The sequence below is a fragment of the Aegilops tauschii genome, chromosome 7 (assembly GCF_002575655.3).
Source record: "Aegilops tauschii subsp. strangulata cultivar AL8/78 chromosome 7, Aet v6.0, whole genome shotgun sequence".
NCBI classification, from domain to species: Eukaryota; Viridiplantae; Streptophyta; class Magnoliopsida; order Poales; family Poaceae; genus Aegilops; species Aegilops tauschii.
The window spans coordinates 521,848,699-521,875,550 of record NC_053041.3 but is presented as its reverse complement, the minus strand read 5'-3'; the positions used below and the strand labels follow the sequence as shown (position 1 = coordinate 521,875,550).

Here is a 26,852-nt window from a genome sequence, read left to right as displayed (position 1 = left end):
TAGATAATAATGTTAGATAATTCACCATGAGAGGTACAATAGTGGGGGGAAGGATCATCAAGCCAGACCCTACATACTTGAAACTTAGCCAACTGGCCTAGTTCATGAGCTACATAATTTGTTTCCCCTAATGGCATGCTCATGCTTAACCTTAACAAATTCATGCTCCATGGAAAAACAATCATGAAAGATTGCTGCAGCAATATCCATAGGTGGCCTCTCATTCTTCATAACTTCTATTAATTCTATATTGTCAGAGCTCACAACAGCTCTATTACAACCCATGGATTCTGCTAAGAGCAATCCATTCTTGAGAGCCGAAGCCTCAGCCGAAAGAACATCTTGAACCAAATCCAACTGTACATTACTTGTGGCGATAAACTTTCATTATTTTTTCTCAAATGACGGCGTCAGTAGTTCTCCTCAAATAATGTGGATCGAATGAAGCACCAATGTTTATCTTAACGCAATCACCTTTTGGTGGAGTCCAAATCTCCATTGTCACTCTTGCATTAGGAACCGGAGCAGACCTGAAATTTGAGCACAACACGTGAATTGCCACTGCAGAATTTCAAGGGTTTGCACCTGAATATTATGACTAATGCGCCTCCTCCCCCACCATAAAGACCAACAGGCCATCACAACAAGCTCTGACTACAGAGCTTGTGCCAAAACCGATGAGTGATCAGTGCTTAAGTACATCAATTAAAGAAAGATTTAGCATATGATAGGTCAATGGGTGGGTGGATACCACTCCATTCGCGTGTGGTATTGCCATGGACCGTTTGTTTATTTATGGGCCGCGCTACGCGTCGGCCGAGTGATGATCTAAATAGATAGACCGCCTTCCCGGCATTTGGATGTAGATAGAAGAACCGTCCAATGTCCCTTCACGCAAGCACGGTAATCTGCAACAAGCCAAGTGTTGTGCTCAGTCCAAATTAAGGCCTTTATTTCCCTTTATTTTCGTTATGGAACACAAACTCTGTTGCGGCTGCAACAAAATTACGTGAGCTCGCAGACCGGGGGAGGCATGGTGGCAGAGAGATTGCTTTTTTTTTCTTTTTTTTTTGCGGGAAGGCAGAGAGATTGCTGGCCGGCGGCGGTGCCGACGCGTGTCTCTCGGTCATCTCTGCCAGAACGTGCTTCGCCAGTTTGCAACATACCAGTTGTTGGATTGGAAAAATTGGAATAGTGGCCCAGTTGCAAACCTAGAGGTTGCTCCTAAACCGTCTGATTAAACACATATCTGACAGCTAGGCGATCGACGTGCGCAGAGAGATCGGCCTCGTAAACGGAAGCGTACATTGTCAGAGTCAGACGAATCGATCCTTATCACAGCCCTCAAGCTGAGCTTAATAGTACTAACTAATAAATTGATCATGGACAAAAGGCGTAGCACTGATACTCGCGCTGGATTTAGCTTAACGGAGGTACATGCGCTTTGTTGATGGTGTGAGTGTGACGAATGGATAGATTGATCGCGGGCAACTGGGCATAGTAGCACTAACGCTCCAGCTGAGCTTAATATATCGACTCCTTTTTCCTGGGCTTATCAGATCAGATCAGATAAGATCACTCTACGTACGTAAACTAATCAATTACTGGCATGACGCCACCACTCCACATGAGCTGAAACCAACCCGCTAGGAATAGGAGATGTGCAACGCATGGAGCAACAAGGAAGCAGTTTTGCGCCAATGCCAAGCCACACCAAACTTGGTCTACTCCGTCGAGCTGCACGTTTTGACCAAGCGCTCACTTGAACAGGAGTCGCGGACGCCATCACGTTAACGGAAAGAGGCCTGCCGTGGATCGTCGCCTCCACCGAACGATCTTGCCCGTCCGTTGGTCGCCGCGGGCCGTACAGACACGAGACCTTTTTCGCCTTGGCCGTGGTGAGCCGTCGTAGCATCCGATTCGGCCGGCGTTCACTCCGTCGGTTCCTTCTGCACGCATTTCTCCCATACAGAAAACATGGAGTTCTCTTTTCTACATATGTAAAGTTCCTGGTTGAGGGTGCCAACAACTCTGGTACACCTTGCTCTCATGTATTTCCCGGATGGATTATTCCTCTTAATGAATGAAAAACAGCATCTGGCTGTATTTCGTCAAAAAAAAAGAAAACATGGAGTTCCTTTTCTCCACTCCATTCCTTTCGGCCGTGTGTCTTCTTCTACCATGTTCTGTCTGATGAGAAGGCGGTACGTCCGCGTGCGCTACGGCGATACTGGCTGCTTGCTTTGCTTCCCCGCCGTCGCGTCGTGTGCGCGTCTCTTATACGCCCTTCGCTCTGTCGCCGGCCCCTGTCACTCCTTATCCGTCTTTTCCCGCCATCCCTACCTATTTAGCCCGCCTACCCCGGCCTGCCTTCTCCACCCACACCCACACCACACCCAGCCCAGCAGCAGAGCACACTCTCAGTCAGTCAGTTCACACACCTCAGAACTCGACCAAGCACATCATGGACGCGGTGGAGTCGTCGTCGTCCCCGTACTCGCCGCCCTCGTTGCGCCACAAGCTTAGGACCACTGTGTGCGGCTGCTTTGGCTCACCGTCGTTGCCGGGCAGCGGCGCGGAGAGGCCACACACCGGCAGCGTCAGGGCCGGCCAGGTGGAGGCGACGCGTGGCGGCCACGGGGGAGTTCAGGTACGACCCGCTCAGCTACGCGCTCAACTTGGACGACGGCGAGCGTGACACCGAGGACGCCGCCTTTCTGTACCGGAACTTCAACTCGCGCCTGCCGCCCTCGCCGGTGCCAGCGGCCCAGCGTCTCACCACGGTCACCATCGCCTGAACTGAATCATAGTAGCAACCGTCGTTTTTTACTTCTGTAGGTTTTGTCTCTCTGATTTTGTAAGCCATTCAGGAGGTACCATACTACAGCTGTAGCAGCTAGCATACGTGCGTATAGGATTTATTTTTTCAGTTTACAAGTCAATGTCCCGGTTGTTCGCCATTGTAACCGAAGTACATGTACAAGAAGAAGAAGAAGCATTTGAACAATGGGTTTGTCTTGTGCTAGATGAACTGTGAACGAAATGTGGCTCTCCTCCCCCTTTTCTCTTTGAAAGTTTGTTTGGTAGCGTCCGCTGCGCGGTTGGAAGGATGGGTGGAGGGGGGCAGTGCAAACTGGAAAGAAATTCCCGGTTTTGCAATTTGGCGGCTACTAGGGAACGTTTTTTTTTGGCTGAGTTGTACTTCTGATACTCCCATGAAGTCTGAAGCTACCCGCTTGTTGACAGCTACGTCAAGTGCAGTCGAATGAGTACACCCTCATCGTCCCGGCGACCACCTAGGGGTGTCGATCGAGGATGTTGGGACCGGCCACGACAGATGCTACGACCGTCGGAGAGGGAATGCTGCGGTGGGCTGCACTGCAATGGCAACGACCTCGCGCTCGATCGCCGGAAGCGGGGACGCCCGGTGCTACGAGGGGCGACGACGAGTTCTGCGAGAAGGATCTAGTGGTGATGCGAGCAGCGAGCGGGTTCTCTGTGCCGGCTCCCGGTGCAGCCGGCGTTGCTGAGGTAGAAGACCAACGCTCGGTTGCGATGCGGGGCGGTGTCCCCCTTTTCTTTTCCCAGTGTGGAGTGCGCGTGCAGCAGAGAGCACGAGTCGTGCGTGTGAAGGGGTTGACTTGATCCAACGACTCTAGTTGCGCAAATCCGAGGGCTCGGGAGGTGACCGATCTAGAATCCGGCCGGTCGACCGGGCGCAAGAGTGCTGCCCCTCTGCAATATCGTGATGCAACGGCCGAAGGCGCGAACGGACGCAGCTGGCGCCACGCCAGAGCCCACCACCACCACCACACCCCTGCTCCTCTGCCAAGCAGCATTTCTTTCCTTCCCTTCCCTTCCCTTCCCGGCGCGTCTCCAGGCTGCAGCCAGCGCGACTGCAATTGCTCTGCGTCGCCCATGGAGCTCGCGGTGAGAGCCGCGGCGGCTTCCTGCTCCTCCTCCCCGTCGCTCCATCCCCCGCGCTTCCCCTGCCGCCTTGGCCGCAACCCAGCCCTGCCGCTGCCGGCTCGCCACGTGGCCGTCGCCGCGGCGGCCATCGCCCTCGACCCGGTACGTACCTACCTACACCACTAGCTGATTGATTCTCATCTCAGGGAAGCCAAGGGAACGCGTTGTGTGTGACTGTGGGCGCGCTAAAAAAACGTGGGAACGATTGTCGCACACCAAATGTTTGGTGTTATGCCTAGGCCGGGCTTTCGCAGGAACCAAGCTTTGTATTTGCTCCAAGAGTAATCAATTGTGTCGAGATAGTCCTACGTTTAGCAAAGCTTTTCAGTTTGGGAGGTGAGATGATGTGAGTCATGGCGTGCACTGCTGGTATTTGGCAACGATAGGGAAAGACTGAACCTCACGTGGCAACGAGAGAGAAAGACTCAACTAAATGGTTATATACCTGCTGATATCTGGATTCCTGTTGCCTTATATGTATATGATGCCTGGTATCTGCAATCTAGCTTGTACTATTTAGTAAGTACTAGAGAGCTAATCTTGCTAACAGTGGTCGTGTATGGTTCAGAAATAAGCAGCCTGTCTAATAGCATAGTGTACAGTCACGTTAAGGATAAGCCAAGGTGAATGTTTTGCATACAAGGTGTTTGATGTTATGCCAAGATAGGACTTTAATCATACCGTGTGAAACTGACACTTACTATGCGAACAGTTTCAGGAGATCAAAACCGAGCTGAATGACACCCCAAAAACCGAGGTGTTCGCATGCCCTGTTTGCTATGAACCGCTGATAAGGAAAGGGCCGCCAGGCATGAACCTGTACGTCTAAAGTCCATGAATTATCTTCATCTCTCGTGCATATTTGGTTGTGGATTAGGATTTATGTTGTTTTGGCGTCTACGTGTGTCCCAGGCCGGCGATTTATAGGTCCGGATTCAAGTGTTCAAAATGCAACAAGTCATTCACCAGCAAAGATGTCTTCTTGGATCTCACTGTCACCTCAGGAATGAAAGAATACAGTGAACTCAAGCCCGCTAGAACCGAACTGTTCAGGAGCCCGCTCGTCTCCTTTCTTTACGAGAGGGGGTGGCGTCAGAACTTCAATCGCAGTGGCTTCCCTGGCCGCGATGAAGAGGTACATTTCTTGGCTGCCTCATTCTTCAATTCCATAGCCTTAAGCTGTTACTGCTCAGTGAGAAACTATTTATGTTAAGTCGTACATCTGTCAATGCCAAGTATTTGGTGCTGCAACAAAATGCTGTCTCCAGTTTTCATGCCAAGAAAATATCCATATTAATATGCGTATAATTCTGATGTACCGTTGGATTTATCAGTTCCAAATGGCTCAAGATTATTTCAAACCAGTCGCTGGTGGTATACTCGTTGATGTCAGCTGTGGCAGTGGATTGTTTTCAAGGAAGTTTGCAAGCTCTGGGGCATACTCAGCTGTGATTGCTTTGGACTTTTCTGAGAATATGCTCCGCCAATGCTATGACTACATCAGACAAGAAGAAACCCCTATGAACACGTGAGCTTTTCTTAGTGCTTATTTTGAGCGTTTCCTGTGAGGCTTGAAAATATGTCTTACAGCATCCAACTCTAACAAACCGTCAAGTAGACAACTTGGGCCATCACAAATTTTTGTGTGGAAACTGGTGCTTTATTTTAGTTTAATAACATAAAAGACTACAATCTATGTGTTCAGCATGTAATTGAACGATATGTGATAATCTGCTCCCTTGCTTCAATCTGTTACTACCTCAGAATGTTCCTTTTGTTCTAAGTACAGTACACCAAATACTTACTGTTTTCTTCTTCTGGTTCTTCAGGAACCTCGCACTTGTAAGGGCTGATATTTCGAGGCTCCCTTTTGCTTCATGTTCAATTGATGCCATTCATGCTGGAGCGGCTATCCACTGTTGGCCATCCCCTTCAAATGCGGTATAGTACCTGTCTCGTTTGCACTTTTGATTCAATATTGTACGTGGTTCATAACTTAACATATTAAAACTGGTGTCTTCAGAATTGCTATTTTATTCGCCAGTCCACCGAACAATTAGCCAATCCAAAAAGCTTAAACCACTTTGGGCATTACATGAGAAATAATGTTCTGTATTTCTGTTAATTATTGACCACTGAATGCGTCTATAAAGTCAACCACGATAGTTTAGTGCTTAGTTAGTTTGCTTTGAACAGGTTTGTGCAGGAACAGGGCATCTGACCTGTGCACCTATCTTTTTGTCATATGAACTTATTCACCACCATGACATTTCCCACTGCTGTTTGAAAAAACAGATAGCTGAAATCAGCCGTGTGCTGAAGCCCGGTGGTGTATTTGTAGCAACAACCTTCTTATCCACCCCCACAAACAGCGGCCCGTTCTCTATTGACGCACTAAGGCCACTGAGACAGGTAAAATAAGTCAACGATCGTCTAGCACTACTACTTGTTTTCTGCGTGGCAGAGGTTACCTAGCTTGATGCATCTTCTCTGCTATGCGTTACAGATTGTTGGGCCGGTGAACAGCAGCTACAACTTCTTCACCGAAGGAGAGTTGAAAGACCTGTGCATATCCTGTGGTCTGGTCAACTACAGCAGCAAGGTGCAGAGGTCATTCATCATGTTCTCCGGGCAAAAGCCGTAGCTGAGTTTCACATCCAGACTTTCTTTGTATAGCCAGTCACGGTGTATATATAGCTGTGCTTTTTTTTACGGGTATATATATATATATATATATATATATATATATATATATATATATATATATACACAAATGTTTCCTACAAGCAGTGGTAGTTACCATCACTTGCGTTTTGTATGTTGTATGTAGTATCTGTCGAAATCGAGAGTATGTACGTGTAGTATGTAGTATATAACAATGATTAGGTAGTATATATACTAACTTTTAGGTAGTATGTACCATGTTTTGAGTATGCTCTTTTTTACGTACAAATATGTACGTATTTCACAAATATAACAAAAACTATGGGCTCATATGCAATTTTTTCATGTAACTTGTTTTTAAATATCTTAGATATAGTATATGAACATATTTAAAATAATAAAATAGTATATATAGTACCACATGGTAGTATATGAGACATGTGGGGTAACTACCACCGGGTGGTAGGATGGATTTTCCCTATATATATATATATATATATATATATTTAAATCAGGTGGTGAGAATGTAACTCACACGCACATTAGGCAACTGAACCAAAATGCATGGTCTCTGACTCTGATGAACAATAGTAGCATTTCTTCAGGTTCAGGCATTGAGCAAAAGTTTTACACCTGAACAAATGTGTTGTTTCTGCACCATAAATAAAACTTTAAAGTAACTGCTGAACTATAAACCTTTTATGGTATCAGTTTCTAATTAAGCTCGATAATGACCTGAACGTCTATTAAAATCTTCAAGGGTGCAGACTGAATTCCTTTCTAGAGAAGATCAAGAGGGCCGAATCCTGGCTCCAATTTTTACAGAATGAATGAAACGCAAGAGAGTATCAGTGCAAACAATCAGACCGGTTGAGTGAGTGACAGGATATTGTCATCAACCAAAATTATTCCCAGGATCCACAACAAACAACACCATACAGCAGCAAGAAAGAAACTATCCTAGCTACTACGTACTCAGCCTGCTGGCTGGCCTGAAGGTACAAGCAGAGTGGTGAAGAAACCTGCTGCTTGGCAGCGGCACCAAACTTCTTCAGGTCGAGGCGTGTCACAGGTGCTCGATTCGAGCTATCAACTGCATTATTCCTCGAGCGGACTGAGTGAGACTGCTTGAAGCAGTGTGTGTAAAATCACAGCACACTGTGCCATGGTGTTAAATGAAAGGTCAAGCTAATTACAGCACTGTAGCAAAACCGGCAAGCCAGCAGGTCGGAGGAGCGAGTGCTATTCCCATTCACAGGGCAGTTAGGCAGGAGATACTGCTCCATCCAGATGGTCCAATCTACTCTCTAGTCTCGACACACTTAATATGACAGCCTATGCTTAGCAGTTCTTGAAAAACAACAGAACTATTGTTGCTGGGCCATTGCTACACCAGAAGTACCATATGCCGTTTCTTGTAGCATTCGCGTGTGCAGCTTCATTTTCGAGGGTAATCAGCTGCTAGCCTCTTGATCTTTTCAACACAATCCCCATCTAGACGAGGTGATATCCTTCTTTTCACATTTCCCTGGAATTCAAGAAATGTAAGAGATGAAAAATCAGTGGTGCTCCATGATGAGTTTGATAAAGTTATGATATAAAATCTCATTATTTTTAGATGTGGGCCTGACCGTGAAGGCTTTCACTAGGTTTCTCCAATTATCCTGAAAGATTAAACACATAAAAATTTAACATCTTTTACGATAAGATATATGTAGATAAATAAAAAATGAACTGAGAAAAAGTGTGAAATACAACAAAACAATGAGCAGAAAGAGTATGTAATGCATGCTCTTCAGTGCAATTAATCACCAATTAACTATACCTTAAGATGCTCTGCCGTTCGAACTGATATTGGAAACCTTTCGTTCTTCAACTTAGCCCATTGGCTAGCCCCATATGCAGATATGCCATCCACTAGTTTTTTCACCTCTTCAGATGTCCAATGGTCATTGTTTCTTCCGCGCCCACGTTTTTGGCATGGTTCCATGTTTATCGACCATCTTCCTCTCTCCCGTGCACTTCTCACACGACTTCCATGCCTCCAACCACTTTTTGGTACGTAATCTGAAGCACATAGTATATGTGTTTAACTACCTGAGACAATGACAAATGGTACATTGCAACAAACGAAGGCTTCATAATTCATACCTAGTAGATCGCAGGTCCCCTCCTCCGGCAGTGTGGCGGTGGCCGCAAGCCTCCTACTTCTTCGGTGACAAGGCGGCGGGTACATGGCCCCTCCTGCCTCTTTCGTCTCCTCCTCTTCTCCTCCGCCGTTGAGAGTCGTGGTGGCAGGGGCCTCCTCTTTCTTAGGCAACGCCTCCGGTGGAGCAGGCATAGGTGTTTGTATTGTCATGCCATGATCACTAGTTTGTGAATAAATGTTACATTCAATCTGCAATGATGAAACAGATTTTCAATGCCATTTGACACATTCATTTGTTTTGCAAGTTTTTAGTTTTGGATGTGCGAAAATCTTGCCTCATGAGTTAAATCCACCTCCTTTATATAAGTCGGAATGAATGCACCTGCAAGGAATCATACATTATTTGGTTTCAAAGTCGAACCATAGATAAATTGCTTGCTTTTGTAACGAAGTTTGGAATAGACCGCAACAATTAAGCACCGTACCTTTCAGCCATCTATCCAAATCATGGGGTCCTTCTAAGAGTGCTTGAAAGTCTATGGTGCCATAATCTACATATGTTGAGTGAACTTTAATCTCCGCCTGTCATGAAGAACAATGAAATATATGTTGTTATTGTGTCGGGATTTCGACGAGCCTGTTGCGAACTCTGTATCCAAGTCAGATTTGATAAGATTTAAAGAGTGGGAATCGTATATGAACTATGCTTGTTGACATATATTACATCCAGTCAAAATGAAGCTTGAATAAACCATGGAGTATGCTTCAATACTTTTTATTGACCATTTTGGTTGTGCTTATACTCTTCTTTCAGATAACTTACGATTTTTTAGTTTAGACATATAGGCTGGCTCCACTTTTATATTGAAATAAAACCAAGCATCCAACTAATCCTCGTCTCTAACATTGATATGTGATCTGATCAACAAAGTGAATACCTGTTGCCTTGGAAGAGGATCGGCCAAGATGGGCGCCCAATGTCAACTAGTTCCATTGTGTCAGTGAGCAGCTACCGCACTTCACTTGTCCAATGTAGGAAACTGAAATCACGGCTAGAGTTGATTTGTTTATTTAATACTACATACTGTAAATGGATTGATGAAGAAAAAGTACTTGTTCCATCAAGTACTTTACATGCATGCATGATAAATCCAGATATATAGTTCATGTGTATATTTAATTGTTTATACTTATTTTTTTTTTTCTGTATCGCTGACCAAAATATTTGCCCCTATTAGTTGCTCGTCACGCTCCTCCGCCACTGCACAAATTAATTTACATAAATGACAGTCCAGCTAGCTAGCAATCAGATAAACTAGCAAGAGTACAAGGTAAATGAAGAAGTTCCTCTCTGATCTGCAGCTACGTATATCCATACTTAGAGCATCTCCCGCCGTTGGCCCCTCAGGAGGCGCTAAAAATCGCTGCCTGGGGACGTACCGGCGCTAACCACGTGCTGGGGACGTGATGCTCCCCAGTCGCCGCGCCCATGTTTTTTTGAAAAACAAAATCCGACCCCACATTCGCACAAATAAGGCGCAAATTCAACCAAACTTCGGTGAGTTCATAACATAAGACAAATATTTTACAAAAGAAGAAAAAAAAAAACACTACTAGACCCGCCGTCGCCCTCGTCGTTCCTCGCCGCCCGCCGCCCTTGAAGCTCTACATGCCGAGGAGCCTGTAGAACTGCGTGTAGTCGCCGCTGCCGCCGCCGTCGTCGTCGCCTCCTCCGCGGCCGCCGTCCCTACTGCACCCCTCCCCAGGTTGGAGCGGCGGGTTGGACGGTCCCGGGGCGTCCTCGTCCTCGTCGCTGTCGAGGATCACCACGCCGTTCTCGTTTTCGCGCCCACGCTGGCGGGCGGCTATCTCCTGCAGGGCTCGGCGCTGCCGGACCATCTCGTTGTGGAGGTAGTCGTCCCGCGCCCACTTTAGGGCGACCTCGTCGGAGAAGCCGCGCCGGACTATGGCCTCGTACTCCGCTGGGAGGCCGGGCTCCACCTTCGGCCTGATGAGCTGGGCAGAGGTGGGGGAGGACTCGGCGATGCGGACGCCGGAGCTGCGGGTGCGCTGGCTGATCTGCGCGTCCTGGGGCTCCGGCTTGACGGGGAGGAAGGAGGGAGAGCCGGACGAGCGACCGAATGAGGAGGAGGACGCCGGGTCCATGCGTCTCGGCGTCCACGAGCTCCCACGCCGGCGGGAGAAGGTGGGGGAGGGGGGGGGGTACTCAAGCCTGGGCGTGTTGCCGCCCTCGATTTACTCGAGGATGGCCTCCAGCGTGCGGCCGGGCACGCCCCACCATCGGCGGCGGCCGTTTGTGTTGAGCCTCTCGGAGGGCACGATGCCGTTGGTGGCCTCGAGCTGCTCGGCGTGGCGGCGACGGAAGTACGGCTCCCACAACGTCCTGTCGGGGGTGTACCTCGGCCCTTCACTCGCCGCCTGCGGCAGAGAAGCACGTATACGGGCGATCTCCGCGCGACGCGCCGCCCCGGTGGACGGCGGTGGCACCGGGACCCCGCCGGCGCTTATCCTCCACGCCCCGGGTACCCGCATGTCCGGCGGGACCGGGTACTCGGCCTCATAGAGAAGCCGGGTTTCGTCCTCGTGAAGGTGGCGGCGGCCGAAGCCGTTCGCCGCCGCGCCATCGCCTAGGAAGCGCTCGGCCATTGGGGTGAACTGGAAAGGGCGAGAAGAGAGGGAGGAACGGGGGGCGTCAGCGGTGGAGAGCGAGGTGTGTGCGTGGCTCACCGGTGCGGTAGGGGGCGGCTTATATAGGCGGCGCTCGCGTGGCCGCCGTGCGTACGCGTGGCGGGCGAGTGACGCGCGTCGGCCCGTCTTCACTGCGCCGCCCGTGAGGCATCAATGAAGGAGGCTGACCGGCGCGGCAGCTTTGGCATTGATTTCCCCGCGGGAACCGAGGCGACGAGGACGACGAAGCGACAAGAAGAGCCGAGTCGCTGCCAAGGAGGGCCCGCCGATTTTCGCGCCAAAAACGACTCGGCCGGCGTCCCCAAGCGCCCCCCAGCCCGCCGGGTTCGGCCTGGGTCCGCCGGCGCCAATTTCGGCCCGAGCCGGCGAAAAAAGGGCCTTTGGGGACGTGACTGGGCCGGTTTTTCAACGCCGACGGCCAAAAAATCGCCGGAGGACCTTGTTGGGAGCGCGGCTGGAGATGATCTAAGTACTCACACTAGTATGAAAAACACTCTGAACACGTAGACGAAGGGAGTAGCTAGTACGTACAGTGCTAATTCACTCTGGACACGTACATTGCTAATTCACTCTGGACACGTACATTGCTAATTCACTCTGGACAGTGGCCGGATGATTAACATACCTGTGTGATGTGTGCAGCCGCGCGCGCAGGGCCCCCGGGCCCCGGTGCACCGTCGGACTAGTATGCCGCCGTCCAAGATCGTAGTTGCAGATGACCGGAGCAGAGCCGGCCGGCGGCCTCTGCTTGGAGACACACTCGCGGCGACGGACCCTCGTTCCTCGACCTCTCCTGGATGCTAGCTACGGTGTGAGAGAGTGGCCGGCCGGGCGGTGGCGGCGCTTATATGCATTGCCAAGCTAGCAACTTCCGGGAAGCTACTACGTTCGAGCTAGTACGTTCCACAGAAACTAAACCATCTTTTTATTACCTGCATGGATAGATGACATGATGCGATGTGATCTTGAGGCTGCAACTTCCACGAAGCTTCCTCCTCCCCAAATATAAACCGGCATGGCACAATCCCCTGTTCAATTCTAGCACTACTCTAGCTAGTTACGCGCCATTGGTGCGGGTACAGGTCACGGGCTCACAGCCATGGCAGGCGTGAAGTGATGATGGACCGTCCTTTTTCACTAGTTTGTGCAAACGAGTAGTGCAGGCTCATGGCTGTGCCTTTGGCTTAAAATGGTTACTGGGAAGCTTAGAGCATCTCCAGCCGTTGAGCTTTCAGGAGGCATTTTTTTCGCCGTCTGGGGGCTGCCGGCGAAGATTTTGGCCCGGGGATGAAAATCTTCCCAGCCGTGTCCACCCCAAGCCGCCCCGTCCTTCCAGCAGCGCGTCCTCGCCGTCTCTGCTGGCCGCTGCCCCCCCCCCCCCCCCCCCCCCCGCCCGCTATGGCCCCCGCTGCTCGCGCCCCCGCGCCCGCTCGCGTCCGTGGCCGCGCCGCCCGCTCGCGCCCGTGGCCGCGCCCGCGTGCGCCCTCCCTGACCGCCGCTGACGAGGACGGAGAGGAGGAGGAGAAGGAGGGGGAGGGGGGGGGGGGGCGTGCCGGCCACGCCCCGACCAGCCCGGCCTCCCGCCCTGGCCGCTCGTGGAGCGCGCGAAGGAGCCGGGGCCGCCCGTGGCTCGTTGTGGCTGGGGCCGCCCGTGGAGCGCGCGAAGGAGCTGCCGCCGCCCTTGCCCCCGGAGCTCGGGCGGGCGAGCACTGGCCCGAGGGCCGCCGCCCCGGCGTCGGCGTCTGCGGCCGCGCCGCCGACGGGACAGGGACGGCGTTCTGCGACGGTGCTGGTGCCGGCTTCTTGCGGGAGGAGGTGGAGATCTTGGGCGTGGCCGGGCGACCGCTTCCTCCCTCGACGCCGGTGGCCGGGGATGCCGTCCGTGCGGCGTCGACGAGGACTGGAGGCGCCGCGGCGGCCGACAGGGCGAGCTGGAGAGGAGGCATGCGCGCGACGGGAGGAGGAAAAGGTAGGGAGAGAGAGAGAGACGAAAAGGTAGGGAGAGAGAGACAAAAAGGCAAAATTAGCCCCCCCCCCCCCCCGTGCCCCCCGGGTTCCTGGGTTTGGGTTGGGGCGGCCGGCGCCGATTTTTGCTTTATCCGGTGAAAAAGGAGACTTTGGGGGCACGAGTGGGAAGATTTTTATCCGTCGGCGCGTAAAGACGTGCTTGGGGGGGCTTCCTGGAGGCCGACTGGAGATGCTTTAACCGATGATGGATCGCTTTCGCCCGAACAAGGGCAAATACTCGTAGCTGGGCCTTTAGCTTAAATGTACGTCCATCGTCTATTTATGTTTCTGTTTGCTATCCCAAGGAACCTAACCCATGTGACGTGAAGCAGCGCAAGACTAGCTAGTCATGCCCACTGATTTGCAGCGAAAATTGGGCGGCAATGTTCTAGAATTCGTTTCAACTTTTGGCCGGTGTGGTAGATAGAGAATTTACTGCAAGAGTGCAGAAATGTTGTTACAAAACATAACATTTTTCAGGCTTCCGCACGAAGTAGAAAGACGGGTGCAGATATGGGTCACATGACATGATCACAAACAAATTCTTAGTAGTGGGGCATGCTATGTTCCCAATGGCGAATTTATATTCCATTTTCCAAAGTTGAAAGAATAGGGTTTGAGGTTACAAAGTGCATTATTACATGTTGTAGTCGGATCATCAAATTCATCTGCACCTAAATCTATTGAGTGTTTCTCATCGAAAGATTGGGATACCCATAGTGCTATCACAGACCCTTCCCCGAGGTTTGGTGGGTGGGTAGGTGTAGTTCTTGGTGAAAGCTTGGGTTTGTCCACGGGGATGGGAGTTGGGGAAGGAGGTTGATGCTGGCGAAGAAGACGGCCAAGTGGGTCATTTCACTAGTAGAAAAAGGGTCAAATGTGAAGCACATTAGTGCCTTTGATTTTGAGGCGGCACTAATGTGTCCATTAGTGCCGGTTCCAACGGCTAGGCGGGCGGAGATCATTAGTACCGGTTCGTGAGCAACCTTTTGTACCGGTTCGTGTCACGAACCGGTACTAATGATGCTGCGTCAGGCTGTGGTCAGGCTGGGGCCCCACGGGCACCTTTAGTACCGGTTCGTGCCATTAACCGGTACTATAGTTTCTTAGTAAGCTGTTTTTAGTCCCACCTCGCGAAGAGAGAGGCACTAGGAGCGGTTTATAAGCCCTGAGTGCAGAGACGATGAAGGAGAGGCGCAATGCTCATCTGCACGTTGCTTAGCTTTAAGCCTTGAGAATAGTGTAGACTGCACGGAGCTATGTGCAGTGCAGTTTGCACTATTCCGAAAGGCTTGAAGCTAATTAACGAGCATTGTGCCACTTTTTTTATCTTTAATAACTTATTACAACTCCGGACTTCTTGTGTTACGGCAAAAACTAGACGCACTTCGTGTACAAACTAGACAATCTCTTTCGAAGTATCAGGGTTTCTGACGAGAACTCATCTGTTACATGGCACCTCATTTTTTTAAACTTATTACAACTCCAGACTTTTTTCGTTCCGTACACACCATTCAAAGCGACGTCATCAATTTCCAACACGTTCTGACATCATTTGTTGTTTTTCAGTCATTTGAACTCCAGCCTATTTTTGCATTCAGTATGCATCATTCAAAGCAACGTCATCAATTTCCAACACGTTCTGACATCATTTGCTGTTTTTCAGTCATTTACCGATTTGTTTAGAGAGCTAAATGACGGTGAAATTGAAAATCACTACAAAATGAAGTCTGAAAATGTTGGAACTTGGCATGGTATCATCATTTCGCCCGCACAGCATGTGCAAAAGAGTAGAGAGGGTCACGGCGAAAACTTGACGCACCTCGTGTACAAACTGGACAATCTCTTTCGGAGTATCAGGATTTCGGACGAGAACTCATCTGTTACACGGGCACTTCAATGTTTTTTAAACTTATTTGAACTCCAGCCTATTTTTGCGTTCAGTATGCATCATTCAAAACGACGTCATCAATTTCCAACACGTTCTGACATCATTTGCTGTTTTTCAGTCATTTACCGATTTGTTTAGGGAGCTAAATGACGGTGAAATTGAAAATCAATACAAAATGAACTCTGAAAATGTTGGAACCTGGCATGGTATCATCATTTCGCCCGCATAGCATGTGCAAAAGAGTAGAGAGGGTCACGGCGAAAACTGGACGCACCTCGTGTACAAACTGGACAATCTCTTTCGGAGTATCAGGGTTTCGGACGAGAACTCATCTGTTACACGGGCACTTCAATGTTTTTTAAACTTATTTGAACTCCAGCCTATTTTTGCGTTCAGTATGCATCATTCAAAGCGACGTCATCAATTTCCAACACGTTCTGACATCATTTGCTGTTTTTCAGTCATTTACCAATTTGTTTAGAGTGCTAAATGACGGTGAAATTGAAAATCACTACAAAATGAACTCTGAAAATGTTGGAACTTGGCATGGTATCATCATTTCGCCCGCATAGCATGTGCAAAAGAGTAGAGAGGGTCACGGCAAAAATTGGACACACCTCGTGTACAAACTGGACAATCTCTTTCGGAGTATCAGGGTTTCGGACGAGAACTCATCTGTTCCACGGGCACTTCAATGTTTTTTAAACTTATTTGAACTCCAGCCTATTTTTGCGTTCAGTATGCATCATTCAAAGAGACGTCATCAATTTCCAACACGTTTTGGCATCATTTGCTGTTTTTCAGTCATTTACCGATTTGTTTAGAGAGCTAAATGACGGTGAAATTGAAAATCACTACAAAATGAACTCTGAAAATGTTGGAACTTGGCATGGTATCATCATTTCGCCCGCATAGCATGTGCAAAAGTGTAGAGAGGGTCACGGCGAAAACTGGACTTAACTCGTGTACAAACTGGACAATCTCTTTCGGAGTATCAGGGTTTCGGACGAGAACTCATCTGTTACACGGGACTTAAATGTTTTTTAAACTTATTTGAACTCCAGCCTATTTTTGCATTCAGTATGCATCATTCAAAGTGACGTCATCAATTTCCAACACGTTCTGACATCATTTGCTGTTTTTCAGTCATTTACCGATTTGTTTAGGGAGCTAAATGACGGTGAAATTGAAAATCACAAAAAATGAACTCTGAAAATGTTGGGACTTGGCATGGTATCATCATTTCGCCCGCATAGCATGCGCAGAAGAGTAGAGAGGGTCACGGCAAAAACTGGACGCACCTCGTGTACAAACTGGACAATCTTTTTCGGAATATCAGGGTTTCGGACGAGAACTCATCTGTTACACGGGCACTTCAATGTTTTTTAAACTTATTTGAACTCCAGCCTATTTTTGCATTCAGTATGCATCATTCGAAGCGACGTCATCAATTTCCAACACGTTCTGACATCATTTGCTGTTTTTCAGTCATTTACCGATTTGTTTAGAGAGCTAAATGACGGTGAAATTGAAAATCACAAAAAATGAACTCTGAAAATGTTGGAACTTGGCATGGTATCATCATTTCGCCCACATAGCATGTGCAAAAGAGTAGAGAGGGTCACGGCGAAAACTGGACGCACCTCGTGTACAAACTGGACAATCTCTTTCGGAGTATCAGGGTTTCGGACGAGAACTCATCTGTTACACAGGCACTTCAATGTTTTTTAAACTTATTTGAACTCCAGTCTATTTTTGCGTTCAGTATGCATCTTTCAAAGCGACATCATCAATTTCCAACACGTTCTGACATCATGTGCTGTTTTTCAGTCATTTACCGATTTGTTTAGGGAGCTAAATGACGGTGAAATTGAAAATCAATACAAAATGAACTCTGAAAATGTTGGAACTTGGCATGGTATCATCATTTCGCCCGCATAGCATGTGCAAAAGAATAGAGAGGGTCACGGCGAAAACTGGACGCACCTCGTGCACAAACTGGACAATCTCTTTCGGAGTATCAGGGTTTCGGACGAGAACTCATCATTCAAAGCGACGTCATCAATTTCCAACACGTTCTGACATCATTTGCTGTTTTTCAGTCATTTACCGATTTGTTTAGGGAGCTAAATGATGGTGAAATTGAAAATCAATACAAAATGAACTCTGAAAATGTTGGAACCTGGCATGGTATCATCATTTCGCCCGCATAGCATGTGCAAAAGAGTAGAGAGGGTCACGGCGAAAACTGGACGCACCTCGTGTACAAACTGGACAATCTCTTTCGGAGTATCAGGGTTTCGGACGAGAACTCATCTGTTACACGGGCACTTCAATGTTTTTTAAATTTATTTGAACTCCAGCCTATTTTTGCGTTCAGTATGCATCATTCAAAGCGACGTCATCAATTTCCAACATGTTCTGACATCATTTGCTGTTTTTCAGTCATTTACCAATTTGTTTAGAGTGCTAAATGACGGTGAAATTGAAAATCACTACAAAATGAACTCTGAAAATGTTGGAACTTGGCATGGTATCATCATTTCGCCCGCATAGCATGTGCAAAAGAGTAGAGAGGGTCACGGCAAAAACTGGACGCACCTCGTGTACAAACTGGACAATCTTTTTCGGAGTATCAGGGTTTCGGACGAGAACTCATCTGTTCCACGGGCACTTCAATGTTTTTTAAACTTATTTGAACTCCAGCCTATTTTTGTGTTCAGTATGCATCATTCAAAGAGACGTCATCAATTTCCAACACGTTTTGGCATCATTTGCTGTTTTTCAGTCATTTACCGATTTGTTTAGAGAGCTAAATGACGGTGAAATTGAAAATCACTACAAAATGAACTCTGAAAATGTTGGAAGTTGGCATGGTATCATCATTTCGCCCGCATAGCATGTGCAAAAGAGTAGAGAGGGCCACGGACAAAACTGGACGCACCTCGTGTACAAACCGGACAATCTCTTTCGGAATATCACGGTTTCGGAGGAGAACTCATCTGTTACACGGGCACTTCAATGTTTTTTTAGACTTATTTTAACTCCAGCCTATTTTTGCGTTCAATATGCATCATTCAAAGCGACGTCATCAATTTCAAACACGTTCTGACATCATTTGCTGTTTTTCAGTCATTTACCGATTTGTTTAGGGAGCTAAATGATGGTGAAATTGAAAATCACTACAAAATGAACTCTGAAAATGTTGGAACTTGGCATGATATCATCATTTCGCCCGCATAGCATGTGCAAAAGAGTAGAGAGGGTCACGGCGAAAAACTAGACGCACCTCGTGTACAAACTGGACAATCTCTTTCGGAGTATCAGGGTTTCGGACGAGAACTCATCTGTTACACGGGCACTTCAATGTTTTTTAAACTTATTTGAACTCCAGCCTATTTTTGCATTCAGTATGCATCATTCAAAGCGACGTCATCAATTTCCAACACGTTCTGACATCATTTGCTGTTTTTCAGTCATTTACCGATTTGTTTAAAGAGCTAAATGACGGTGAAATTGAAAATCACTACAAAATGAACTCTGAAAATGTTGGAACTTGGCATGGTATCATCATTTCGCCCACATAGCATGTGCAAAAGAGTAGAGAGGGTCACGGCGAAAACTGGACGCACCTCGTGTACAAACTGGACAATCTCTTTCGGAGTATCAGGGTTTCGGACGAGAACTCATCTGTTACACGGTCACTTCAATGTTTTTTAAACTTATTTGAACTCCAGTCTATTTTTGCGTTCAGTATGCATCTTTCAAAGCGACATCATCAATTTCCAACACGTTCTGACATCATTTGCTGTTTTTCAGTCATTTACCGATTTGTTTAGGGAGCTAAATGACGGTGAAATTGAAAATCAATACAAAATGAACTCTGAAAATGTTGGAACTTGGCATGGTATCATCATTTCGCCCGCATAGCATGTGCAAAAGAATAGAGAGGGTCACGGCGAAAACTGGACGCACCTCGTGCACAAACTGGACAATCTCTTTCGGAGTATCAGGGTTTCGGACGAGAACTCATCATTCAAAGCGACGTCATCAATTTCCAACACGTTCTGACATCATTTGCTGTTTTTCAGTCATTTACCGATTTGTTTAGGGAGCTAAATGATGGTGAAATTGAAAATCAATACAAAATGTACTCTGAAAATGTTGGAACCTGGCATGGTATCATCATTTCGCCCGCATAGCATGTGCAAAAGAGTAGAGAGGGTCACGGCGAAAACTGGACGCACCTCGTGTACAAACTGGACAATCTCTTTCGGAGTATCAGGGTTTCGGACGAGAACTCATCTGTTACACGGGCACTTCAATGTTTTTTAAACTTATTTGAACTCCAGCCTATTTTTGCATTCAGTATGCATCATTCAAAGCGACGTCATCAATTTCCAACACGTTCTGACATCATTTGCTGTTTTTCAGTCATTTACCGATTTGTTTAAAGAGCTAAATGACGGTGAAATTGAAAATCACTACAAAATGAACTCTGAAAATGTTGGAACTTGGCATGGTATCATCATTTCGCCCACATAGCATGTGCAAAAGAGTAGAGAGGGTCACGGCGAAAACTGGACGCACCTCGTGTACAAACTGGACAATCTCTTTCGGAGTATCAGGGTTTCGGACGAGAACTCATCTGTTACACGGTCACTTCAATGTTTTTTAAACTTATTTGAACTCCAGTCTATTTTTGCGTTCAGTATGCATCTTTCAAAGCGACATCATAAATTTCCAACACGTTCTGACATCATTTGCTGTTTTTCAGTCATTTACCGATTTGTTTAGGGAGCTAAATGACGGTGAAATTGAAAATCAATACAAAATGAACTCTGAAAATGTTGGAACTTGGCATGGTATCATCATTTCGCCCGCATAGCATGTGCAAAAGAATAGAGAGGGTCACGGCGAAAACTGGACGCACCTCGTGCACAAACTGGACAATCTCTTTCGGAGTATCAGGGTTTCGGACGAGAACTCATCATTCAAAGCGACGTCATCAATTTCCAACACGTTCTGACATCATTTGTTGTTTTTAAGTCATTTACCGATTTGTTTAGAGAGCTAAATGACGGTGAAATTGAAAATCACTACAAAATGAACTATGAAAATGTTGGAACTTGGCATGGTATCATCATTTCGCTCACATAGCATGTGCAAAAGAGTAGAGAGGGTCACGGCGAAAACTGGACGCACCTCGTGTACAAACCGGACAATCTCTTTCGGAGTCTCAGGGTTTCGGACGAGAACTCATCTGTTACACGGGCACTTCAATGTTTTTTAAACTTATTTGAACTCCAGCCTATTTTTGCATTCAGTATGCATCATTCAAAGCGACGTCATCAATTGCCAACACGTTCTGACATCATTTGCTGTTTTTCAGTCATTTACCGATTTGTTTAGGGAGCTAAATGATGGTGAAATTGAAAATCACTACCAAATGAACTCTGAAAATGTTGGAACTTGGCATGGTATCATCATTTCGCCCACATAGCATGTGCAAAAGAGTAGAGAGGGTCACGGCGAAAACTGGACGCACCTCGTGTACAAACTGGATGATCACTTTCGGAGTATCAGGGTTTCGGAGGAGAACTCATCTGTTACACGGGCACTTCAATGTTTTTTAAACTTATTTGAACTCCAGCCTATTTTTGCGTTCAGTATGCATCATTCAAAGCGACGTCATCAATTTCCAACATGTTCTGACATCATTTGCTGTTTTTCAGTCATTTACCGATTTGTTTAGAGAGCTAAATGACGGTGAAATCGAAAATCACTACCAAATGAACTCTGAAAATGTTGGAACTTGGCATGGTATCATCATTTCGCCCACATAGCATGTGCAAAAGAGTAGAGAGGGTCACGGCGAAAACTGGACGCAACTCGTGTACAAACTGGACAATCTCTTTCGGAGTATTAGGGTTTCGGACGAGAACTCATCTGTTACACGGGCACTTCAATGTTTTTTAAACTTATTTGAACTCCAGCCTATTTTTGCGTTCAGTATGCATCTTTCAAAGCGATGTCATCAATTTCCAACACGTTCTGACATCATTTGCTGTTTTTGAGTCATTTACCGATTTGTTTAGGGAGCTAAATGACGGTGAAATTGAAAATCACAAAAAATGAACACTGAAAATGTGGGAACTTGGCATGGTATCATCATTTCGCCCGCATAGCATGCGCAGAAGAGTAGAGAGGGTCACGGCAAAAACTGGACGCACCTCGTGTACAAACTGGACAATCTCTTTCGGAGTATCAGGGTTTCGGACGAGAACTCATCTGTTACACGGGCACTCCAATGTTTTTTAAACTTATTTGAACTCCAGCCTATTTTTCCGTTCAGTATGCATCATTCAAAGCGACGTCATCAATTTCCAACACGTTCTGACATCATTTTCTGTTTTTCAGTCACTTACCGATTTGTTTAGAGAGCTAAATGACGGTGAAATTGAAAATCACTACCAAATGAACTCTGAAAATGTTGGAACTTGGCACGGTATCATCATTTCTCCCACATAGCATGTGCAAAAGAGTAGAGAGGGTCACGGCGAAAACTAGACGCACCTCGTGTACAAACTGGACAATCTCTTTCGGAGTATCAGTGTTTCGACGAGAACTCATCTGTTACACGGGCACTTCAATATTTTTTATACTTATTTGAACTCCAGCCTATTTTTGCGTTCAGTATGCATCTTTCAAAGCGACATCATCAATTTCCAACACGTGCTGACATCATTTGCTGTTTTTCAGTCATTTACCGATTTGTTTAGGGAGCTAAATGACGGTGAAATTGAAAATCACTACAAAATGAACTCTGAAAATATTGGAACTTGGCATGGTAATCATTTCGCCCGCGTAGCATGTGCAAAAGAGTAGAGAGGGTCACGGACAAAACTGGACGCACCTCGTGTACAAACCGGACAATCTCTTTCGGAATATCAGGGTTTCGGACGAGAACTCATCTGTTACACGGGCACTTCAAGGTTTTTTAAACTTATTTGAACTCCAGCCTATTTTTGCATTCAGTATGCATCATTCAAAGCGACGTCATCAATTTCCAACACGTTCTGACATCATTTGCTGTTTTTCAGTCATTTACCGATTTGTTTAGAGAGCTAAATGACGGTGAAATCGAAAATCACTACCAAATAAACTCTGAAAATGTTGGAACTTGGCATGGTATCATCATTTCGCCCACATAGCATGTGCAAAAGTGTAGAGAGGGTCACGGCGAAAACTGGACTTAACTCGTGTACAAACTGGACAATCTCTTTCGGAGTATCAGGGTTTCGGACGAGAACTCATCTGTTACACGGGACTTAAATGTTTTTTAAACTTATTTGAACTCCAGCCTATTTTTGCATTCAGTATGCATCATTCAAAGTGACGTCATCAATTTCCAACACGTTCTGACATCATTTGCTGTTTTTCAGTCATTTACCGATTTGTTTAGGGAGCTAAATGACGGTGAAATTGAAAATCACAACAAAATGAACTCTGAAAATATTGGAAGTTGGCATGGTAAACATTTCGCCCGCATAGCATGTGCAAAAGAGTAGAGAGGGTCACGGCGAAAACTGGACGCACCTCGTGTACAAACTGGACAATCTCTTTCGGAGTATCAGGGTTTTGGACGAGAACTCATCTGTTCCACGGGCACTTCAATGTTTTTAAACTTATTTGAACTCCAGCCTATTTTTGCGTTCAGTATGCATCATTCAAAGCGACGTCATCAATTTCCAACACGTTCTGACATCATTTGCTGTTTTTCAGTCATTTACCGATTTGTTTAGAGAGCTAAATGACGGTGAAATTGAAAATCACTACAAAATGAACTATGAAAATGTTGGAACTTGGCATGGTATCATCATTTCGCTCACATAGCATGTGCAAAAGAGTAGAGAGGGTCACGGCGAAAACTGGACGCACCTCGTGTACAAACTGGACAATCCCTTTCGGAGTCTCAGGGTTTCGGACGAGAACTCATCTGTTACACGGGCACTTCAATGTTTTTTAAACTTATTTGAACTCCATCCTATTTTTGCGTTCAGTATGCATCATTCAAAGCGACGTCATCAATTTCCAACACGTTCTGACATCATTTGCTGTTTTTCAGTCATTTATCGATTTGTTTAGAGAGCTAAATGACGGTGAAATTGAAAATCACTACAAAATGAACTCTGAAAATGTTGGAACTTGGCATGGTATCATCATTTCGCCCACATAGCATGTGCAAAAGAGTAGAGAGGGCCACGGCGAAAACTGGACGCACCTCGTGTACAAACTGGACAATCTCTTTCGGAGTATCAGGGTTTCGGACGAGAACTCATCTGTTACACGGGCACTTCAATGTTTTTTAAACTTATTTGAACTCCAGCCTATTTTTGCGTTCAGTATGCATCTTTCAAAACGACGTCATCAATTTCCAACACGTTCTGACATCATTTGCTGTTTCTCGGTCATTTACCGATTTGTTTAGGGAGCTAAATGACGGTGAAATTGAAAATCACTACCAAATGAACTCTGAAAATGTTGGAACTTGGCATGGTATCATCATTTCGCCCGCATAGCATGTGCAAAAGAGTAGAGAGGGCCACGGCGAAAACTGGACGCAACTCGTGTACAAACTGGACAATCTCTTTCGGAGTATCAGGGTTTCGGACGAGAACTCATCTGTTACACGGGACTTAAATGTTTTTTAAACTTATTTGAACTCCAGCCTATTTTTGCATTCAGTATGCATCATTCAAAGTGACGTCATCAATTTCCAACACGTTCTGACATCATTTGCTGTTTTTCAGTCATTTACCGATTTGTTTAGGGAGTTAAATGACGGTGAAATTGAAAATCACAACAAAATGAACTCTGAAAATATTGGAAGTTGGCATGGTAAACATTTCGCCCGCATAGCATGTGCAAAAGAGTAGAGAGGGTCACGGCGAAAACTGGACGCACCTCGTGTACAAACTGGACAATCTCTTTCGGAGTATCAGGGTTTCGGACGAGAACTCATCTGTTCCACGGGCACTTCAATGTTTTTAAACTTATTTGAACTCCAGCCTATTTTTGCGTTCAGTATGCATCATTCAAAGCGACGTCATCAATTTCCAACACGTTCTGACATCATTTGCTGTTTTTCAGTCATTTACCGATTTGTTTAGAGAGCTAAATGACGGTGAAATTGAAAATCACTACAAAATGAACTATGAAAATGTTGGAACTTGGCATGGTATCATCATTTCGCTCACATAGCATGTGCAAAAGAGTAGAGAGGGTCACGGCGAAAACTGGACGCACCTCGTGTACAAACTGGACAATCCCTTTCGGAGTCTCAGGGTTTCGGACGAGAACTCATCTGTTACACGGGCACTTCAATGTTTTTTAAACTTATTTGAACTCCATCCTATTTTTGCGTTCAGTATGCATCATTCAAAGCGACGTCATCAATTTCCAACACGTTCTGACATCATTTGCTGTTTTTCAGTCATTTATCGATTTGTTTAGAGAGCTAAATGACGGTGAAATTGAAAATCACTACAAAATGAACTCTGAAAATGTTGGAACTTGGCATGGTATCATCATTTCGCCCACATAGCATGTGCAAAAGAGTAGAGAGGGCCACGGCGAAAACTGGACGCACCTCGTGTACAAACTGGACAATCTCTTTCGGAGTATCAGGGTTTCGGACGAGAACTCATCTGTTACACGGGCACTTCAATGTTTTTTAAACTTATTTGAACTCCAGCCTATTTTTGCGTTCAGTATGCATCTTTCAAAACGACGTCATCAATTTCCAACACGTTCTGACATCATTTGCTGTTTTTCGGTCATTTACCGATTTGTTTAGGGAGCTAAATGACGGTGAAATTGAAAATCACTACCAAATGAACTCTGAAAATGTTGGAACTTGGCATGGTATCATCATTTCGCCCGCATAGCATGTGCAAAAGAGTAGAGAGGGCCACGGCGAAAACTGGACGCAACTCGTGTACAAACTGGACAATCTCTTTCGGAGTATCAGGGTTTCGGACGAGAACTCATCTGTTACACGGGCACTCCAATGTTTTTTAAACTTATTTGAACTCCAGCCTATTTTTGCGTTCAGTATGCATCTTTCAAAGCGACGTCATCAATTTCCAACACGTTCTGACATCATTTGCTGTTTTTCGGTCACTTACCGATTTGTTTAGGGAGCTAAATGACGGTGAAATTGAAAATCACTACCAAATGAACTCTGAAAATGTTGGAACTTCGCATGGTATCATCATTTAGCCTGCATAGCATGTGCAAAAGAGTACAGAGGGTCACGGCGAAAACTGGACGCACCTCGTGTACAAACTGGACAATCTCTTTCGGAGTATCAGGGTTTCGGACGAGAACTCATCTGTTCCACGGGCACTTCAATGTTTTTTAAACTTATTTGAACTCCAACCTATTTTTGCGTTCAGTATGCATCATTCAAAGCGACGTCATCAATTTCCAACACGTTCTGACATCATTTGCTGTTTTTCAGTCATTTATCGATTTGTTTAGAGAGCTAAATGACGGTGAAATTGAAAATCACTACAAAATGAACTATGAAAATGTTGGAACTTGGCATGGTATCATCATTTCGCTCACATAGCATGTGCAAAAGAGTAGAGAGGGTCACGGCGAAAACTGGACGCACCTCGTGTACAAACTGGACAATCTCTTTCGGAGTCTCAGGGTTTCGGACGAGAACTCATCTGTTACACGGGCACTTCAATGTTTTTTAAACTTATTTGAACTCCATCCTATTTTTGTGTTCAGTATGCATCATTCAAAGCGACGTCATCAATTTCCAACACGTTCTGACATCATTTGCTGTTTTTCAGTCATTTATCGATTTGTTTAGAGAGCTAAATGACGGTGAAATTGAAAATCACTACAAAATGAACTCTGAAAATGTTGGAACTTGGCATGGTATCATCATTTCGCCCGCATAGCATGTGCAAAAGAGTAGAGAGGGCCACGGCGAAAACTGGACGCACCTCGTGTACAAACTGGACAATCTCTTTCGGAGTATCAGGGTTTCGGACGAGAACTCATCTGTTACACGGGCACTTCAATGTTTTTTAAACTTATTTGAACTCCAGCCTATTTTTGCGTTCAGTATGCATCATTCAAAGCGACGTCATCAATTTCCAACACGTTCTGACATCATTTGCTGTTTTTCAGTCATTTACCGATTTGTTTAGAGAGCTAAATGACGGTGAAATCGAAAATCACTACCAAATGAACTCTGAAAATGTTGGAACTTGGCACGGTATCATCATTTCTCCCACATAGCATGTGCAAAAGAGTAGAGAGGGTCACGGCGAAAACTAGACGCACCTCGTGTACAAACTGGACAATCTCTTTCGGAGTATCAGTGTTTCGACGAGAACTCATCTGTTACACGGGCACTTCAATATTTTTTAAACTTATTTG

General features: G+C 46.1%; 2 protein-coding genes and 1 pseudogene across 2 annotated transcripts; 2 read left to right on the top strand and 1 right to left on the bottom strand.

Annotated features, from left to right (window-relative positions):
- The first annotated feature begins 2,396 nt into the window (after positions 1-2,396).
- On the top strand, positions 2,397-3,007 carry LOC109774915 (uncharacterized; annotated as a pseudogene).
- A 761-nt stretch (positions 3,008-3,768) lies between these two features.
- LOC109774911 (uncharacterized methyltransferase At2g41040, chloroplastic) lies at positions 3,769-6,962 on the top strand. The gene is made up of 7 exons (XM_020333672.4): positions 3,769-4,071; positions 4,682-4,788; positions 4,882-5,104; positions 5,304-5,497; positions 5,799-5,910; positions 6,265-6,381; positions 6,476-6,962. The coding sequence occupies exons 1-7, from the start codon at positions 3,919-3,921 to the stop codon at positions 6,611-6,613; spliced, it is 1,044 nt and encodes a 347-aa protein (XP_020189261.1). The 5' UTR covers positions 3,769-3,918; the 3' UTR covers positions 6,614-6,962.
- A 346-nt stretch (positions 6,963-7,308) lies between these two features.
- On the bottom strand, positions 7,309-9,565 carry LOC109774912 (uncharacterized). The gene is made up of 5 exons (XM_045231841.1): positions 9,268-9,565; positions 8,785-9,164; positions 8,459-8,700; positions 8,265-8,297; positions 7,309-8,161 (listed from the first exon to the last, which is right to left on the bottom strand). Exons 2-5 carry the CDS (start codon positions 8,990-8,992, stop codon positions 8,072-8,074), a joined length of 573 nt encoding a protein of 190 aa, XP_045087776.1. The 5' UTR covers positions 8,993-9,164; positions 9,268-9,565; the 3' UTR covers positions 7,309-8,071.
- Between the last annotated feature and the right edge of the window lie 17,287 nt (positions 9,566-26,852).